The sequence below is a fragment of the Diadema antillarum genome, unplaced genomic scaffold, assembly GCF_040938485.1.
Source record: "Diadema antillarum isolate AM-2024a unplaced genomic scaffold, OU_Dant_1.0 seq00002054_RagTag, whole genome shotgun sequence".
Classification (NCBI taxonomy): Eukaryota; Metazoa; Echinodermata; class Echinoidea; order Diadematoida; family Diadematidae; genus Diadema; species Diadema antillarum.
Window position 1 is genome coordinate 219,530 of NW_027272703.1, and position 21,595 is coordinate 241,124.

Sequence of the window (21,595 nt, forward strand, 5' to 3'; positions counted from 1 at the left end):
CAACCATCCAGTCTACTTACTGGATAGCTCTAAGATTCAATCAGCCTTGCAAAAATACCACCCCACCTGGCTCAATGTGGCTCAATGTGGCAACTACTTGTACCTCTCTTTAGCAACACGGCAACGCGGCACAATTTTCGCAAGATATGAGCTGCACCGCTCACGACAGACACTTTCTGAAATAATGCGTTTGGCACCTCTGCTCAACTTCCTGGCAATACTTGGCTTCTTCATTCTTTTTTTTGTTTGTTTTTCGTTTCTGTTTTGCTTTTTCTAACAGTGATGATCACCAATACTTAAATTAAGTACATGCACACATTACATGAACCGAGTGAATTGTGAGCCCAATAAATACACAGGTTATATTTCTCCTCTGGAAATGAGCACAACCCTGATTGACTTCCAAACCATCCACCAACCCTGGAATAAAATATGATATGACTTCATCACCCTTCCCCTACCATATCCCCCCCCCCCTTCCTTCCTTCCTTCCAGGCAATCTTCAGCAGTCAGATATCATTGTCCCTTAGCCTCAAACAATGATGTAAAAAAACAAGTTCTGAGTCCTCCATCAGGATGATTGCTCAGAGAACAAGCTGCTCCTGAGGATGACAGACTCAAAGAAGTTGTTACTTGAAGAAGACAAGGAGACGGAAACTGTGAGTTGCATCGAGATTTACTTTACCCGCACTGGGAGGAGTCGCTGCTTCTCCCTCTAATGCTCTACGACCATTACAGACGGCTTTTCGCAGTTTGCAAAAAAAAAAAAAATGAAACTACAATCAGAGCAAACAAAAAAAGGCACGAGTGCGACAATTATTGGCAAGATCAGCTCGTGAGTGTGTCCATGAGTGCTTCCTCGTAGAGAGCTATGACGAGCATGGCGCCAATGCCGAACCCGGCTCCCAGTACTTGGAGGACGAGATGCAACACCTTACTGTCCGTTGTGTTGTTCATACTCTCCACCATTTCAGGAAACTGTGTGGAGGAGATCAATGACAGGAGGAGATACAAAAACACATCGGGAGAAAATTAATCAATTTCAAAGACACTTGTATACCCGAAAACTTTGAATATTGATAGACGCAATGTTGAGTGCGTCACATGCCAATGCGTGCACATTTGCATTCACGTCAGGTTTAGAGTTTCTATTTTAACGTGTGTTTGTTAAATGCATGATTATCGACTAACTCGCAAAATTCGGGTAAATAAAAACCTTGTGAAATATATGGCATTAACAGCATCAATGAGCTGGCGAAAAGCCCATCCTGGGCACAACTTCAACTGAATGACTCAGCACTACATAAATTTAATTTAGTCCTGACCAACTGAATTGCTAGATCAAGCCTTGGATTTAGATTTAAGTTAAAACTCAGGTGGGTTTGCAAGGGCATTCTCACCAGGGCTTGCCTCTTCCTGGTGGCTTTAATAAACTAGTCTCGTGTTACAACGCTCTGCCCACTTCTCTTGAAATTACTACAGCCTGAGGGCCTTTGACAAAGACTAGGAATTACCGGGCAATGAGTTCCACTCGGACTTACTAGATCGGTGAGAGCGATGTACAGGAACATGCCACCAGCCAGGGCGTAGACCCACAAGTTGATGGTGCTGAGGTTGCCTATACAGATGCCGATCGCCATGCCGATGTAGGCCAGGATGGAGGACACTGCCTGGAAGGCCAGCGCTTGCTTGATGCTCATCCCGCCTTGGAGCATCACCGCAAAGTCACCTGACCAGGGAAATAGCCAATCAGTGAATAAAGTGAATAATATTAAAGAAAAAAATCATTTCGTCAAAGCAGCTCAAAAATGCAAATGAATTATCAGCAAAATACATCTTTTAGAATGATCACAAAATAACTTTATGAACATAAAATTCAGGAGATGACAAAAAAAAAAATATTATCTGCCAAGAAGCATAAAGGTGTTTAATAATTACATTGATCTATGATTTCATGCCTTTCTGCATCTCAAGTGACAGCAATGTGATGTTCAGCTGTAGTAAGCTACAAAACTCTGTAAAATGGGCAAGAACTGACACCAGCCCTTTGTAACGCCTAGCAACACTTGCCATATTGGTATCATGTATCAGTACGTGTAGGAGAGTGGAGACATACAATGTATGTATAGTCCAGGCTTAAAGCCTCCTTTCCTCACCCAGTTCATGCGGGATCTCGTGACACATGACTGCGATCGCCGTGCTCAGGCCGCCCGCCAGCGTGTCGGCAAAGGCCGCCCCGACGACCAGCCCGTCGGTGAAGTTGTGCACCCCATCGCCCATGACGACCATCCAGGCGATGGACGAGATGCCGCCCCGCCCGCCGTGGGAGTGGCCGTGGGCGTGAGAGTGCCCGTGCCCGTGCCCATGGTGGTGGTGGTGATGGTGGTGGTGGGCGTGTCCATGGCCACCATGACTCTCCTCCTTCTTCTCCTCAAAAACTTCGTTCTCCAAGGGATCGGGGATGAAAACGTCATTGTTCCCCTCCTTGGTGACGGAGACGTCAAGATCGCTTTCATCTTTGCGTATACTTGACGAGGATGCCTCAGCTGAATTAAGATGTTTGTATGAGGAGGTGCTCCTAGTTCTTTTTGAGTCTATCTTGTCCTCCTGCTCACTAGCTGCTCCCGGAATGTACACGCTGCTCTCATTCTCCTCATAACTATACACTGGAGGACAGTCCTCACTGCTTAAATGTGCTGCAATTAAACCAAAGAACAAAAAATAATGGAAAAAGAATCAATTATATGTTTTCCATCATTCCAACAAAATATAAGAAAAAAAATGGTAGTGCCAAGTAATGCTTCATCACAAGCTATTGACTGCTGGTGCAAATTCATTCTTGTACTGCACTCACAGAGGACTCAGTTGAGTAAGGCGCACCTGGTAAACTAGGGACTGCGAGCGACGGAGAGCGACACTCAGCGACGGGGACATATTGCGAGAACAATGAAGTGCGTCGCAGTATGTTTTTACTCCGTCGCTAAGCGTCGGTCAAAGCAGTACGCGCCATCATTTTGATGATACCGCGACGCTTGCCGACGCTTGCTGACACTTGCCGACACCCTCGAAAAAAGCTGTTGATTATTTCTATGTTGCGTGACCTCCGCTCACGCAAGTGTTCGTTTTAATAGTGCCGACGTTTCGGGACATGGCGCTTGAGATGTAGCGAGATTTCTGAATGGTCACAGCCAGTGCTCAAATTGAATAGCGAGCGACGTGTCCAGACGCACCTCTCCAGATTACAAATGATGCTCGTGATAGCCCGACGATGAGCGACGTGTTCCGACGCTTTCCTTTGTCTCAACATTGGTTATGAGTTGATTTGCGTTTCGTTTGGCTATAAGATGTTGAAAAGAAAACGTAATTATGGGGTGTGATCTCACTGAACGGGGAACACTTTGAAAGTAGCGATCGAAGAGGGTTTATGAAAACACATGTAGGTCTACACTCATACGCGAATGTATGCCTTAATTAGGCAGCTCCATACATGTAAAATTTTGCATGCATGAGGTGAGATCTTTTTTTATCTGTCAAGTGACTCAAGAACTAAATACAGTGTATTACGAAGTCGTCCTATTTCTCCCATAGGAAAAAGTCAGAATGTTTGCCTTTACTTTTGGAAATGAACAGCGGCAACAATCGGCTCCGCAAGATGCTGAAATTAATGTCAGGTGTTTCATTTTAATTTTGGAAATGAATAATGGTAATTTCGTATGATACTAAAATAAATGTCGGATGTTTGTTTATACTTTAGGAAATGAATAACGGTAAGATTCAGCTCCATACGGTGCTAAAATTGATGTCAGATATTTGGTTTTGCGATCGGAAATGCATAAGGATAAAATTTGGCTCCGGAAGATGCTGAAATAAATGTCGAATGTTTGCTTTGACTTTCGGAAATGATTAACAATAATATTCAACTCCGTACGATGATAATAAATAAGCGCCGCATGTTTGCTTTTACTTTCGAAAGTAAATAGCAACATTTGGCTCCAGAAGATGCTAAAATAACTATCACATGATTGCTTGTACGTTCGGAAGCGAATAGCAGTAATATTCTGCTCCATACGATGCTAAAATAATTGTCGGATGTCTGCTTTTTAAATTTCGAAATGAATAACAGTAACATTGATTCATTAAAATTGATGTTTGATGTTTGCTTTGACGTTCGGAAATGAATAACAATTATATTCAACTCCGTATACGATGATGAAATAACTGTCTGATGTTTGCTTTTATGTTTGAAAGTAAATAGCAATAACATTCAGCTCCGGAAGATGCTATAAATGCTGGATGTTTAATTTAACGTTCGAAAGTAAATTAGCGATAACATTCAGCTCTGGAAGATGCTAAAGTAAATGTTGAATGATCCCTTTGACGTTTGGAAATGAATACCAATAATATTCAACGCCGTGTGATGGTGAAATAAATGCCGGATGTTTGCTTTAATGTTCGAAAACAAATATCAATAACATTCAGCTCCGGAAGATGCTAAAATAAATGTCGAATGATCCCTTTGACGTTCGGAAATGAATAACAATAATATTCAATTCCGTACTATGATCAAATGTATGTCGGATGTTTGCTTATACTTTCGAAAGTAAATAGCAATGACATTCGGCTCCGGAAGATGCTGAAATAAATGTCAGATGATTGCTTTTACGTTCGGAAGTGAATAGAAGTAACATTCTGCTCCATACGATGCTAAAATAAATGTTGGATATTTGCTTTTACACCTCGAAATGAATAACAGTAACATTCAGCTGCGTTTGATGGGAAAGTAAATGTCTGATATCTGCCTTGACGTTAAAAATGAACAACAGTAGGCCCTACTTTTCGGCTCCGTACGATGCTAAAATAATATTGTCAGATGATTCATTTCACTTTTGGAAGTGGACAGCAGCATATAACATTCGGCTCCGTATGATAATGAAATAAATGTCGGATGTTTGCTTTTAAATTTTGAAATGAATATCAGTAATATTCTGCTCCGTACGATGCTAAAATAATAAGAGATTGTTGCTTTTACATTTGGAAATGATTAACTGTATCAATCGGCTCAGTTAGATGCTAAAATAGATAGCGGATGTTTGCTTTCACGTTCGGAAATGAATAAGGATAACATTCAGTTCCCTAAGATGCTAAAATGAATGTCGGTAGTTTGCTTTTACATTTGAAAATGATTAACGGTAACATTCGGCTCCGTAAGGTGCTAAAATACTAGTAAATGTTGCATGATTGCTCTTACAATCGGAAATGAATAACGGTAACTTTCGGCTTTTTGTTGTGCTAAAACGTTATGTCGGATGTTTTAAATGTCTGCAAATGCTCCCACTTTCTCATTTCAAACGTAAGTTTTGACCACCTAAATAGGCATCAACTTTTAAGTAACTAGTGTGTGGGATTATTCCGAAGGCGCCTTAGTCTGAACACTCTTAATCCGGCACGAAAATTTATTTATTTATTTATTACCCACGCCGATGTAATCGGCAGGGGGTTATGTAAAGGGTTCCGTATGTTTGTTTGTTTGTTTGTTTGTTTTTTTGTTTGTTTGTTTGTTTGTTTGTATGTATGTTTGTTTGTTTGTTTGTGTACAAGATAACAAGAGAACGGGTAAACGGATTTGCACGAAATGTTCAGGGAATGTTTGGATAATGACAGGAAAGAATCGATTAGATTTTGGTGATAATCGGTTGACCCTTGCAAATTCTGTGTGACCTTGAAGTTTTGACCCCATGGTATAGTGACCACTCCGAACATTTTCCGTTTCTTTGCGATTTTCCGCTACCATACAAATATGGCGCGCCATTTGATCAATAATGCCGATTAACTGTTCATCGCCGAAAAACACTGTTTATCGGCGATAAACACTGAAAAAACACTGTTTATCGGCGATAAACAGTGTTTATCGAACGAAAAACACTGTTTATCAAGTGATAAACAGTGTTTATCGAGAAAAACTATGTTTATCGACCAAGTGATAAACAGTGTTTATCGAGGAAAAACTATGTTTATCGATCGACCGATAAACAGAGTTTTTTGTGATAAACACTGTTTATCGACCGCCGATAAACGGTGTTTATCGAGAAAAATTCAGTTTATCAGTTGATAAAGGTGTGATAAACAGAGCTTCATCTTGATAAACAGAGTTTATCGCTCGATAAAGTGTTTATCGCCGATAAACAGTGTTGTTGGTCGATCGGCGCGCCATATACAAAAGCGTATCTCCCAAACGATCCGACTTCGCTGCATGCAACTCTGTTCGTAAGACGATCCAACTTCGCTGCTCAACACCATTCGTAAGAATTTCGAAATTTACGTTTATTTGAGGAACTATGTCCTTCTTGATTTATGAAAGTTCGGGGTTCGCTCTCCGTCGTCACAAACTGTCCCGTATTTGGTGATTTTTCAAATTAACATTGATTCTTTTTTTGTTTGTTTGTTGGAGGAGCACTCCTCAATCATGAAATAATTTTGCTCGGTCCCAGTCACACTGCACGATATGCGCACTCATTGTCAATGCGTGTTCAAGGCCGGTGAAAATGCATCGCGCTCTACCCTGTTGGCGCAAAATTGCATCGCGGACGTTGCGGCGCTCGTTGGTGACCGAATACTGGTGCAGTAGATATTTGCATTCAACCCTTGCATTGAATAATTGCCGTAGGGGGGTAATTGCCCAGGGGGTACGTAAATTTTGTTTTTCTTTTTACCCACGCCGATGAAAATCGGCAGGGGGTTATGTAAAGGGTTCCGTATGTTTGTTTCTTTGTTTGTTTGTTTGTTTTTTTGTTTGTTTGTTTGTTTTTTTGTTTGTTTGTTTGTGTACAAGATAACAAGAGAACGGGTAAACGGATTTGCACGAAATGTTATGGGGATGTTTGGATAATGGCAGGAAAGAATCGATTAGATTTTGGTGATAATCGGTTGACCCTTGCAAATTCTGTGTGACCTTGAAGTTTTGACCCCATGGTATAGTGACCACTCCGAAAATTTCCCGTTTCTCACTTTGTGATTTTCCGCTACCATACGAACACATAAACTCCCAAACGATCCGACTTCGCTGCTCAAATGTTCGTAAGAATTCCGAAATTTACGTTTAGGCCTATTTGAGGGACTATGTCCTTCTAGATTTATGAAAGTTCGTTCTCCGTCATCACAAACTGGCCCGTATTTTGATGATTTTTCAAATTAACATTGATTGTTTTTTTTCGTTGGAGGAGCATTTGCTCGGTCGCAGTCACACTGCACGATATGCGTGCTCAATGTCAATGCGTGTGCAAGGCCGCTGAAAATGCATCGCGCTCTACACTGTTGGTGCAAAATTGCATCGGGGACGTTGCGGCGCTCGTTGGTGGCCGAATACTGGTGCAGTAGACATTTGCATTCAACCCTTGCATTGAATAATTCCCGTAGACACTAATCATAGGGGTAATTGCCTAGGGGGTACGTAAATTTTGTTTTTCTTTTGCGCTTTTGTGGATACAATCGTACCATCAAAGATCGTACACTCATACGACCTTTGATATCATCACACTCTCGGCTTGCTATAATCAAAATATCCCGCAAGAAAACGGCGTATTTCTCGATTTTTAGCGCTTTTTCCGCGACCCGTCGCGTAGACAATACTCTTAAAACTGGACTTAATTCGCGCGCGCTTGGAAAAGTTCCGATTCTGCACTTTTGACTGTGGAATTTGGGATTTTCGATGGATTTTTGGAGCCTGAGACTTGAGGACTTTCCTGTATGAGTGTTAATACCGTATGTGTAATGATGTGATTTGCGTGTGATGTGACTGTAGAACCAAAGATCGTACACTTCAGTGTACGATCTTTGGTAGAACTCACTGGCTGGTGATAAAGCACACTGGCAATTAAGTGGCCGAATTCTGGTAGATGACCGAATGCACATTATGTTTACCCCGACTTTGTACTTAGGCGTGGGTCTGCCGCCTTTGACGGCCCCTCTCTAGTTATGTATGTATGTATGTATCTATCTATCTATTTGTTTATTTACTCATTTATCTTTTGAGTTTAACAACGATTTAATATCGACCCCCGTTTTGTTTTCGAGTCGACGATTCTTCAAAAAACGAAACTTTTTTTTCCCCCTTGTTCGTCAATTTGGAATTTACGAGCCTTCGGAATGACTGTAACTACGTTTATTTTTTTATTTTTTTCAGTCGATTAGGGGATGGGGGGGGGGTAATTCAGAAAATAAATATAGAAGGGAGTGAAAATCTTGAGGCAAGGAATACAAGTAAGTGAAATTCTCAGTTTGATATCGTTAATTTTTTTTTTTTTGCGTGATGTTTGTATTCTGGAAAGAGTCACGTACTTATTCCGTTGGTTCGTTCCTCCGAATCTTAGCCTTCGGAATAACGAACTTTAAGTAACGAACTGTAACTTTATGTTTTGTTTTGTTGTTTGTTTTTCAGTCGAGCAGTGGAGGGGGAAGGGTAATTCAGAAAAGAAATATATAGACGGCATCAGGGAAAATTTTGAGGCAAGAAATCAGTTTCTCAGTTTGACATTGTTAATTTCTTTGCGTGGTGGTTATTATTCCAAAAAGAGTCAGGTATATGAGATGATACTAGGTGTACTTATATTCCGATGGTTCGTTCTTCCGTATCCGAAAATCGCAAATTCCATGTTTGTTACTATAGTAATCTGAAAGTGTACTAGGGTTTGTTAACCCTATAAAGCCCAAGGGGGGGCACATTGTGCCCCCCCTACCAGATTTCCATTTGCCACTCCTTCGCCCTTTATCCGATTTCAACCAAATTTGGTGACTTTTCCTAAAATCTTATTGCGAACATTTTGATATACAATTTAGCTATATTTGATGTTGCTGGTTGCCATGGTAACCATAAACTGACAACCATGTCAGTCAGATTTTGCATCTTTTTTCTGTTCACATTTTATTTAACAGCATTACAGTGGATGAAATGGGTGTTTCTTGGCTGAAATTTGTTGAAGGAGCAAAATTTGAAGTAATTATGGTCCTGGAAAGTTTTTCTTATTATTTCCTTTGTTTTTATGAGACAAAGGCATAAAACAATAGATATAATAGAGATAATTGAAAAAAATAATATTTTCTAAAGATTGCCCTTCTATTTTGTGTTATTTTGATTCCCTCACCCAAGTTATGCCTCTAATATCATTAGTTTATCATATCATCAATTTGCAATCTTGAAATTCCACTATTATGCAAATATGAAGTGTCATAATTATACATGTACCCATCCGAAACATTTCATCTCAGGTCTCATAATGTATTCTTATGTTGACATGAATAGCGCCCCCATGTGGTGACCTTGAGAAATTTCAACCGTAACAAATAATAACATTCCACTTGCTTATCATTTGTGACAAATATGAAAATGATTGGTCTTTAATAAGACATATATAATTGGGATAAAGAAATTATACAGAAAAATCATGTTTTTGGCATATATCCTATGTATTTCTTTATATTTTGGAAAATAGCGCCCTCCATGGGTGACCTTGAGAAAATTCAAATGTACGGTCATGTAGAGTATGAGTTACTCTACCCATGTGCCAAATATGACGATGATACATCAAATAATAAAAAAGTTATATAGGGGGGGCACAATGTGCCCCCCCTTGGGCCTGCGAGGGGTCAAAATAGCTTGGGCTTAATAGGGTTAATCCGAACATTTTGTGACATTCCGAAGGTTCGTTAATCTGAAAATGGGAAATACGGTTCGTTAATCTGAAAACGAATAATGTGGTCAAAAATTTGTTTTGTTTTCGGATTAACAGCATTTAGAAAACCAAACCTTCCTTCGTTTTTGAATTGACGAATCTTCAAATCAGCAACACAGTTTTGTTGTTGCTTTTATTTTTTTTTTTCGAATAACGAGACTTCGGAAATTGCAAACTTTCAAAGTAACGAACAGTTATGATTTTTTGTTAATCATTAAAACGAGTAGTGGGGGATAATTCAGAAAAGAAATATAGACGGGAGGAATAATCTTTGATGATGATGTGGGTCATGTTTCTGAATGTTTATAGAAAAAGGGTGAGTGATCTGAGTGATGGTGATGATAAGTTATACTAATGCGAGTGTAAAAGACAGCTTGCAGAACATACTAGAGTACTTCTTTCCCTTCCGGCCCATGAATGATGCAAAAAAAAAAAATACATCCACCTCACAACAAAAAGAACCACGTGCTCGCAACCTTCGTAAAGTTAAATCTAGAAGTTCATTACCAGCAAAGGGGAAAAACACAACAGTAACTGAAGCAAAGAGATTGTGTAGGCACTCTCTGGCATTTACGAGAAACTTGACACCCCACCCTTCTCCCCTCCTTGTGGAAAATTTCCACAAAACCATAGGTGCCAGACCCAAGGTGCCAGACGAAAGAATGCGCGCACTGGAATAAACCGCGTGTCAATAGCCGGGTTCACACGTACACCAATTAGTGGGATACAAATCTCGAGATTTGCATCGCGATCGTCATCCCGAGTTTTTTGCACGTGTGGACAGAAAAAACCCGAAAATTAGCGGGATAAGCATCGCGATGCTAATCCCAAGAAATCTTGCGCTGGTTCATCAATTAGCGGGATAATTGGCCCCGCGCTGGTACGTGTGAACGGTCGGGATTAGAATCTCGAGTTTTTACATCCCATCATGCAATGCGCACATCACAACGGCGAGGCCTCTGTGAAGAGGTCCTTCACCTCTTTGGAGCACAACAACAACAGCGCGCGAACCACACCACTGACGCGTAAAAGACAATGGACAAAGGTAAGTGCGCGCAGGCAGTGATAGAGAAGGGCGCTGTGTGACCCAGTTTGCAGGCTTTGCTGCTAGCTCTATCGGCAATTAGCGGGATAATTCGGTACGTGTGGACGCTCGCCAAATTAGCGGGATACCGATCGCGATCGCTATCCCGCTAATTTGGTACGTGTGGACGCTCGCAAAAAAACTCGGGATGAGCATCGCGATCGTCATCCCGCTAATTTGTACGTGTGAACCCGGCTATTAGCCTGGAAATATCGATCGAAGAACTAGCTCATGAGTTGTCATCGCAAAGATCATGATTCTAATTAGTCTTTCTTTTGACCGTTAGTAGAAATATCGAACAGTTTATTATTGTGTACTTAATTGAGTATTCTAAATGTTTACTGAACTACAAATTGTACAGGAAGGGATTGGTTACTCACAGAAATATACGAAAGGCCTCGTATGCCCACACAAATTCACTACGAGTATGTGATGCAGCCACTACCCGGTTATACAGCAAAATCCTGACAATTTCACGCTCAAAAGTACGTATTACTTTGGAAAATTTGAAGGAACTTCACCTACGAACTGTGAAGTTATTTGGCTATCAACATTCGTTCGTTTTTGTTTTTTGTTTTGTTTTTGTTTTTTCCTCGTTTAAAAGACATGATTTCTTCGTATGGAACGTAAACTGTTTGAATAGCGAACATCGTTATGGCAGACTTTGTGATATCAGTCAGGGGGAAAGAAACTGGAATAGTTAAGATGTATAGAATCCAATAAATAACATGAAAAAGCCTGTAAATAACACATGACTATGTTTTATAGTAAACAACTGAATATACCCAAAACATTTTGCATCGAAAGAAAGATATTATTCAGAGGGGTGAAGGTTCAGATGCGAGTTTCTTCACTTTGTCTCCCTCTACAAATTAAATTTGTTAAGATCGCAACTGCTGATCTGTAAATCAACAAACACGTACATCGCGTACAGTAGCTCAGTATATTATACGTAGTACTCGAGAATCTTTATAATCGTGCTGCTGGTACACAAGCTGGACGATACTATTACTAAGGCATACTAATACATTGTATGTCGTAATGTTTGCTTAGTCAATTTTTTGCGGACTAGCCAAAATTGAGTCAGGGTAGTGATATGACAACAGTAAGTGAATAAAGACAATCTGAACTTACTCGTTGCCCTATTGTGATGTGGAGCGAGTTTTACCTTGCATTTTAAAAGGCGAGTTTTCTTTCTGTTAGAAATCATGTAACTGATCTCTGCAATATTAATGTACGAGTAGGCCCGATAGCTTCTTACTTAGTCTAAACACGATTTCAGTCGATTTTGCTATTAACAGTTCAAGTTTTTGCGTTTGTAAACGGCATTCACTGGTGCTTGCTTGTTTGCTTGCTTGGTACATTTCTGTCATGCGGCTGGCAGTTCGTGACTTATAATTTCCACCTCTCTTTTACGGTCAGCAACGATTTGACAAACAAATTCATAGGGTTCATCAACAAGATGGTGCACATAACGTGATACAATGCGTATTCAGCACATTGGCGTGGTGGCGTAGAAAATTAATGAACAAGCACTAATCTGTCTTTTTTTTTTCACGCATCGTACTGTGTCTTGCAAGGAAGGTGTCTCAGTGACCGCCTACACCACAGACTTTCAAGTACATTGTACAGAGTAACTTTGATCAGAGACAATTACGGCTTGCCGATTTCAAAACAGAATGTCCACGCCACGCCTCGTGCGAACAAAAGACGGATTAGGAGGCAACTCATTCACTAACTACCCAGCCCTTGTCGCTGCATAGAATTGCACTGCGTCTGGTCAGGCTTACTAGCAATTCCCTCAGAAGAAGGTGACGGGCACTCTCCACAGAACTCTATAGGCACTCTCCCGTTTCGGGACAATTTTGTGACTGAAAAAAAAAAAATCATTTTTGGGAATGAACTGGATGATGACACATTTGCTCCTGCGATAATTGTTCTTGCATGTATTTTGTGCATGTGAAAAAGCGTTCGAACTTTGTTTCCAGTGTAACGTGGAAACTCGATTAGGCATAGGAGATCCTGATGTAACAAAATAATACCCGATATAACAAACTAATTTCTCCTGTCCAACGAATTCATTTTCTGTTTTGTACTGTTTATTGTGTACTGATAAAGATTACAAAGAACAAAATATGTCTGTCTCAAGATCTCGTCATAGCGAGTTGCCACGTGTTGACTTTGTATAATTTTCGCGTGGTGTTCGGTGCTGCAAACTTCGGCGAGGGCCTTTACTTATTGTTTTATTTCTGCTGTTTCTCATACCTCGTTTGGTACGATTTCTTTCGTTTAATGTCACTTTATTCGTTCCCTTTGTTTCGAAGTACCGGTATGTAAAAATTCTTTCAGGTGTCTCTCTGGTTACAGCTCGTTATTCCGAAGGTTCGTTATTCCGAAGGCTCTTTATTCCTAAGATTCGTTATTCCGAAGGTTCATTGTTCCGAAATTCAGATTCGGATTAACCAATCTTCGGAGTAACGAACCTTCGGAATAACGCCACAAACTTTCGGATTAACGAACCTTTTTCATTTTCGGATTAACGAACCTCTAGGTATAGGGAATTTGTGTGTTTGCGTCTGATTAACGACCCTTCGGAATAACGAACCTTCGGAATAGCGAACCTTCGGAATAACGAACAGCACCCGTCTCGGTTACTGCACATGCATTTTCGTAACGGCGATTTCTCCAATTTGCTGTAGTACTGCATATTTCGAAGGAAGTTCGATCCCAGCCTCTTCGGTGTGCTGCGTGATATTTTGTAGTGTTTGTGTTGTTGTCTGAGAGGTTGTTGGTACTTTGTGATTAGTTTGCTTAGGTGTTATCTCGAGTGATGATGGTGGTCGTGTTCCTTAATTTTGATACGAAAAGGGCCAAATGATCTGAGTGATGGTAATGATATTACTGATGCTGGTGTAAAAGACAGCTTGTTGAGCTACTTGTCCTCCGTCTGATTTCATTTCTCCCTCTTTCACTCTTCTTCTCTTCCCATGAATGATGGGAAAAATACATACACCTCACCTTCGTTAAGTTAAAACTAAATGTTCATTACCAGCAAACGAAAAAAATAAGGGGAAAAACACGAACGGATTGTATGCGGTCGACCCCCCCCCCCACCCCCCCCCCTTATATCCTTAACTTTTCCACAGCTGCGTGCAGTCACCAGCTGTCCGAAATACTTCCACAATCCCCTTTTCCGTTTCTCTGTCCAGCGTGTAGGCACTCTCTTTATCTCTTTCTTTCCCTTCTTCCCTTAAATGTGTTTTTTGCTAAGGGTATTCCTTTCAATCGTATCCCCCTAAGTTTAGTCATGTCATGATTGTTGTTGTGCCTCTGTTCTTTGTTTCATTTTGTCTTATTTTCTGTATTATGTACATGTACTTGTAATTATAATAAGTATTTTTGAAGATATTTTAGAGTGGTCCACAATCTACAAGCAATGCTTTTTAGTGGACCCCTCAGTTCTCATTTTTTTTTTTATCCTTCAAACATAACTTTGTAATTCCAGTATGTGTGCATATCTTTGCAAGTTTGTTGATTACCATTGATTGTTATACTTTGTAATGTATATTATGCTTATGATTGAATTTGAGATTTACTTTGTGTTATGTTTTGTGGAATGAAAGAAAAAAATGAAAATGAGAATGAAATAAATCAAATCAAATCAATTCAAAATTCAGAAGGTTCGCTATTCTGAAGGTTCGTTATTCCGAAGGTTCGTTGATCCGAAATACGCAAATTCCCTATATCTAGAGGTTCGTTAATCCGAACGTGGCGTTATTCCGGAGAATCGTTAATCCGAAAATGAAATTCGGGAATAACGAACCTTCGGAATAACAAGCTATAACCTACTTAGTAGCACGTAAGGGACTATCACAATTTGCTGAAGGTCTCAAAGAACGCATTTAAGAGAAGAAAACGAATCACGTTTTACTTCCAAATCCGTAGTGTTTAGAGTAACTTTACGCTTCATTAAGACATTGTAAGATAATGATTAATCTTCTCTTCTTTGTTTGCCAGTACAGTGTAGCGCTTTCTATTCAATAAAAAACAGCAGTCGCCATTGAGAGAGGGACTCCTCGGGACGCATGATGACGCACATTCAAGCAGAAAGCAAAATAAAATGTGATGAATTGTATGCCGTGGCGACGGACATCCAGAATGCGTCCGGCATGCAGGCATTCTCTACTTTATTCCCGGTCCACGCATTCTGCCTGCACTGAGAATGCCCTATTGTTCCTCCCCTCAGCCTTGTGAATAGAGGCATTCCGTCGTATTCCGAGAATGGGGATTATAAAATCCTCTATTCAAGGCGTCCGGAATGCGTCCGAGAATGCAGACGCGTTACTGAAACCATTCATTCACGAAGAATGATAGCGGCCTCGTGCACCTCTATAATACTATTGTCTTTGACCTTCAAAAGAACATCACACGCCGCCCTGTTGCGTTGTGAGAAAGAAAAGTCGCGCCATATTATACACGTTGTGTTTCAGTGTGAAAAAAAAAAAAAAAATGAGTAAAAGTGTGTCTGGAAACTGATTTCTAACACAGAGATTTTGTTTCTGTTCGATTTTCTGTACTGGTATGTTGGTTAGTTTGTTTTTTTACGATATAATACTCGTCGCCTAAAGTTGCGTTTCGTACCGCAGTTCGATATACATTCGTATTTTTTCTTGCCAGATTGAGACGCCAACCCTGTTGCTAGGAGGTACCTACCAGGTATACCGTCAGGTCTCGAAACTAGCGGTGGCCCGGGGCCATCAAAAAACGCACGTCGGGCACCAAAATTTCATATATGAAGATTTTGGTGGACCGATCGGGCCAACAAGAAAAGTCGGATGTTTGCCTTTTCTACTTTTGGAAATGAACAGCGCTAACAATCGACTCCATAAGATGCTAAAATAAATGTCGGATATTTGTTTTTATTTTCGAGAAATGAATAACGGTAATATTCGACTTTATGATACTAAAATTAATATCGGGTGTTTGCTTATACTTTTGGAAATGACTACAGTAAGATTTAGCTTCCTAAGGTGCTAAAATTTATGTCAGATATCTGATTTTGCGTTCGGAAATGAATAAAGATAACATTCGGCTCTGGTAGATGCTGAAATAAATGTCGCATGTTTGCTTTTACGTTCGAAAGTAAATAGCAATAACAGTCCGCTCCGGAAGATGCTAAAATAAATGTCGAATGATCCCTTTGACGTTCGGAAATGAATAACAATAAAATTCAACTCCGTACGACGATGAAATAAATGTCTGATGTTTGCTTTTATGTTCGAATCTGTAGCAATAACATTTACCGCCGAAAGATGCTAAAATAGATGTCGGATATTTGTTTTTAATTTTGGGATATGAATAACGGTAATATTTGACTTTGTATGATACTAAAATGAATGTCGGATGTTTTCTTATACTTTTGGAAATGAATAACGGTAAGATTCAGCTCCGTACGGTGCTAAAATTAATGTCGAGTATTTGATTTTGCGTTGGGAAATGAATAAGGATATCATTCGGCTGTGGAAGATGCTGAAATAAATATCGCACGCTTTGACGTTGGGAAATGAATAATAACGATATTCCACTCCGGACGATGGTAAAATAAATGCCGGATGTTTGCTTTTATGTTCGAAAGTAAATAGCAATAACATTCGGCCCCGGAAGATGCTAAAATAAATGTGGAATATTTCCTTTAACTTTCGGAAATTAAAATATTCAACTCCGTATGATGATAAAATATATGTCACATGTTTGCTTTTACGTTCGAAAGTAAATAGCAATAACATGCAGCTCCGGAACATGCTAGAATACATGTCGAATAATTTTCCTATCTGTAATTTGCCCGTTTGCTTCATGGTTGTGAGGGTAGCTCGTTAGCCACGCTGGTCTGTAATTTCATAACAGCCCTGTCACTTTAAAAACGCTTTGTAATGCATTATAGGTCCTGCAGTATAAGATAAGTAACTTGTAATCATTCGTAGTGACGTAGAATGCGTTTGTATTGTAGCAACAGCACTGATTTTCATATTATTATTCATATCAGTTCAATTCTGTTTGATCCAAATCCGGTTAATTTCACATGATCGGCATTTCATGACAATAATAATGGAACTGTAAAAAAGTATAGGAGACAACATGCTCAGCAGACGATTCCTCCTTTTGATTCCCCTCTCCCTGTCTCATTCCCTCTCAGCTCACTTTGATCTTTCCTCTCCCCAGCCCACCCGACAAAGAAGAAGTTCGGTACAATACAAAAACAAAAACAAAACAAAACTAAAACTAAAACAAACAAACAAAGGAACATGTGCTAGCTGAATAAATGGGAATGATACCTATGCCCCAGCCAGGCCAAGCTTGTGGAAATTTCCATGAAAGCAGAGTGGATCAATCAATAAGTTAGTGTTGCCTGCCAGCAAAGGAATGCGCGTATGCATTCCTTCACACCCCACCTGTGTTGTAAACCACTATCAATTAGACAGTCTGGCCTGGGAGTGGGAGTGAGCCAGGGACGTGTCTCTAGCACTAGTCTTGAGTAAAAGCCCCCTTTGAGTTCCTGTAAACGTCATATGATACTGATTGTCTTTCTTTTCGCCTAAAAAAACTAGATATATCGCTACGGCTACTGATATGCCTCCGCCATAATGCATGGTTCTCCTAATAGGTCTATAGTACAATGTCTTGACAATGTGTGATGACAGTTTCACACAATTGGCAAAATATTAAAATGACAGGTTTGACACAAATGTGCTGAATGTTCACTTTCCTAGAACTAGGTTCAATTGGATGAATGATTAAAATGTCAGAGTGCAGGTATTTGGGGAACTGATGATTTTTACTTGACTTTTGACCCTTTTATAAGTTTATGCATTGAGTAATTTTCAAGGTATTGAGAAAAAGTATAATTTCAGTATCAAATGGGAAAATAGCATTATCTAAACCTGGCCTTTGACCTTTGACCTCACAGTTCCAAAGAGAATCACTGTTAGGTTGAACATGCATAAATATGTAAGTTTCATGATGATACCTTGAGTTACTTTCGAGATATGGAGGAAAAAGTGCAATTTAGCACTTTCACTTGACCTTTTACCGTTTGACCTTTGACCTTTTGGCAAGAAACTTCCCCAAAAATATATATAGGGTAATACATGCCATACATCAAGTTAAAAAAAAACAACCTTCAGGCATATTGCATTTTAAGGAAAGTAGTGATATTTTGAGGAGTTGACCTTGACCTTTGACCCCCTGACCTTTGACCCATGACCCCCAACTTCCCTAGATAATCACTGCCCATCGGTACAAGCATATATACTTGAAGATACCTTGAACCATTTGCGAGATATGGAGAAAAACATGAAATTTCAATTTTTTTTTCAAAAAATAACCTGTGACCTTTGACCTTTGACCCTGTGACCCTAAAATCCACACAAAGTATTATCCCCCAAGGATATACCCTCATACCAAGTTTGATGTAAAACCACCACACGGTTCTTGAGATATCGACAAAAACAAAACGGGACGGACGGACGTACGGACGGACGTACGGACGTACGGACGGACGGACGTACGGACGGACGGACGGACGGACGTACGGACGGACGGACGGACGGACGACCCGAAAACATAATGCCTCCGGCCACTTCGTTGCGGAGGCATAAAAACATATAACGAACAGACCTCACCCCCCCTGATATCACAAATGTTCACGTAGCCATGCAAAAGGATTGATTTATTCCTTCTAGGCGAAAACTGAATTAAATGTCCTTTGATAGAAAATTCGAAATCTAGCATGCCTGTATAAAGACTACCTTGGTACCTTCGCAATACCAGGCCAGCTAGAGATCCAGCCACATGTATGTTCGATCGTTGAGAGCTAGCGAAGGAAGCAAAACGGTGAGCTAGTACTTAGCGGCTGTACGTATACTTAATGCACCTCATTGGTGAAAGCGTGGGGCTGATCGAATGCGTTCTAGAAGACAAAGGCTGTGAACCCTGGCAAATTAATCCTGTTGGTAGTGTTACCGTTAGGTTTTATCAGACAATAGAGAGATTAGACAAAGTCACCCTCATTGTTGATGCATTCTCAGTTTCATTCCGGAATGCCCGGCTTATTTCTAGGCCCTGTTGTAAGCTGAGCATTCCCAGGCGACGGCCGGAATGGGTACTGAGTATAGAATGCGCGCATTCTCGAGTGCATGCCACTGAGATAAAAGGTACAAGGTGTATTCCGAACGCATTCTGGAATACCAACGAGTGGATGTCCGTCGTGCCTTAAAATGACAGTAACAAAAGTTGTTGGGACCAGGGCTCGCTGGCCCTGTGAGAGATTTGACTTGCAACTGCAAATAAGTAATACAGTTTTGCCTGAAACTTTGCGTTGAATTAGAAACAAACGCAAATTGGCATTGGATTAGTCAAGGTTGCGTTCGATATTTTCCCTACGAAATCGAGCGTCCGCTTAGCAATGAACTTGCTTGTCGCTCTCGGGCGGGAACTTGCATGTGTTGATGCTTTGCCTTTACCTCTCACAACTACTGAAATTTCCCAAGCTTCAGTGCTTAGATTATGTGCACTATACCACACGCTATAAGTATACTTAGTAACACATACAGTAATACTTTATGCGTATCGGGGATTTTCGGAACGATATCGGGAGTTGTAGCGAACGAGTAGCGCGAAAAGGTAAATTCGCGATTTTTGTAAGCATCGGGCAGCAATTCTACCTTCATACTTAATGCCGAATTTGGTTCGAAACTGCACTGCTGAGGAGCTGAATCATGTTAGAATTCATTTCTGTAACCTAGAAAATCAGTAAGTGTAATTTTCAGGTCAAAACAGTGCGTAGCCCCAAACACTGTGGCTTCTCCGCTTCATCTGCTAGTAATATGTAGCACTTTCTATTCCATTTGATTAGTGAAGGTTGCGTTCGATATTTGCCTACGGAATCACGCTTCCTTTTAGCAATGAACTTCCTTGCGTTTAAATGAAAATTTACGTACGGTGCGGGGACTTGCATTTGATGTTTTAGTTCTCACAAGTCACAGCTGTGCTTCATAAAATTTCATCTCAAGCCCAGGGCGCAGATTGTGTGCCCAAGTATACTCGGACGCTGGACTACGTACACGCACGCGTATCGGGGATTCGTATGATTAGCGAGCGAGTAGCGCGAATTAAACGGTAAACTCGCGATTTTTTAAGCATCAAGCAATAGTATATTTATGGCATTTCCTCCTTAATACTAATTGCCGAATTTGGTTCGCAATTGCATTGCTGAGGAGTTGAATCATGTCACAATTCATTTCTGTAACCTAAAATACATTAATTATTTTGCACATGTATCAGTAAGTGTAATTTTCATGTCAAAACAGTGCTTGGCCCCAAATCCTGGATTGCCGATGGCTTCTCCGCTTAGCACTAGTAGTAGCACTTTAGTTTTCTATTCATTACGAAACAATAGTCGCCATTCAACGAGGGACGCCTCGAGACGCATCGGGACGCATCGGGAGGGTAGAGGGAAGGAGCTTATTTCGCGGACGCAGCGAGACGGCCACCAGGTAAGCTCCTTTTCGTACATGCAACGGTCCATTTGTGAGGGCTCGTCTTTCACAAGTATACTTGGGAGTTAGCCGACGCTTTGCGACGCTCGGCGGCGCCCGCCGACACGCAGTCTAAACTAGTGATTGTACGCCGTCGCTAACCGTCGCTGGGTGTCCTTTGACGTCGGAAATTGAAAGAAATTTACAGAAGCGTCGCACCGCGTCGCTCGCCGTCCCTAGTTTACCAGGTGCGCCTAAAATGCTCAAATCAAGTATTTCTGGAGTTCAAGGGAGCAACACATAGCATCAATTCTTTCTGAACTTCACATCTCACAACTTTTCAAATACATAGACTGCAGGAATGTACATCAGCTTTTGCATGTACAATGTGGACTATTGCATAAATCAATACATGTTTGTGGCATACTCAAACATATAGAAGAATTTTCGACGATACGTAGCAGAAACTGTCCTTACGATACAGCAGCATACCCAAATAACCAACCCCTAGAAAAGATAGTTACATTCAAAATATCTATGCAGATGACTTACTGTATGATGGTTGTGTGAAAGAATTGAATGAGTACACGTTGGGGGGAAAGGGTACCAGAAACCCATATTCATACTAGCACATTTCAGCATTCATCATCAACATCTCATTTCTGTTATTTGGGAGGGTTTTTTGAGTGAGTTAAAAATAAAATGTTATGCTGGGGGAAAAAAAAAAGGAAAATACACAATAATGAACACAAAATCCAATCATATTTCCTGTTGAGTGTGATACACTCCTCCTTATGCTTTTAAGCAATCTATTCATGTGGCTTTCTTTCTTCCTCTCAAAACACTTCTGACTTTTGCAATTGAGTATTTGGGCAACCTGCTCAGGACATTGACAGTAAAGGTGGCATTGAAATGACATTAAGGCTTGAACTTCTCTACATGTTCTGCCCTAACTGTGCCTTAACCGTGTCAATGGACAGGTTTGCTGGTGGTCATACAATCTTCCCTATCACAACTGGTCTGACAAAGCCTTCCTGTTGGACTTCCACATTTTTTTCACCGAGAGGGTTTTGACACTATGAAGGTTCAATATCACAGACTGCCTATTAAAATACACCTTGAAAAGTTACAGGTCACAGCTGATGTATTGTACAATGGGACTAACCACAGTGATCCTTGAGTTCAAGCTGGGGTATCGGCAGTAATATCCTCTCCATTTGTATTGAAATGCCTGATTATATCACAGCTGCAGC

The 21,595-nt window shown here is 40.5% G+C and overlaps 1 protein-coding gene across 1 annotated transcript in view; it reads right to left on the minus strand.

Annotated features, from left to right (window-relative positions):
* Window positions 1–828: 828 nt before the first annotated feature.
* The window catches only part of LOC139713762 (metal cation symporter ZIP14-like), a 67,585-nt gene continuing 46,818 nt past the window's right edge, over window positions 829–21,595 (minus strand). Inside the window, exons 8-10 of the mRNA XM_071625464.1 lie at window positions 2,157–2,696; window positions 1,542–1,729; window positions 829–978 (exon numbers count right to left, since the gene is read on the minus strand). Coding sequence (XP_071481565.1) covers window positions 829–978; window positions 1,542–1,729; window positions 2,157–2,696 — 878 coding nt within the window. The remainder of the gene's footprint in view (window positions 979–1,541; window positions 1,730–2,156; window positions 2,697–21,595) is intronic.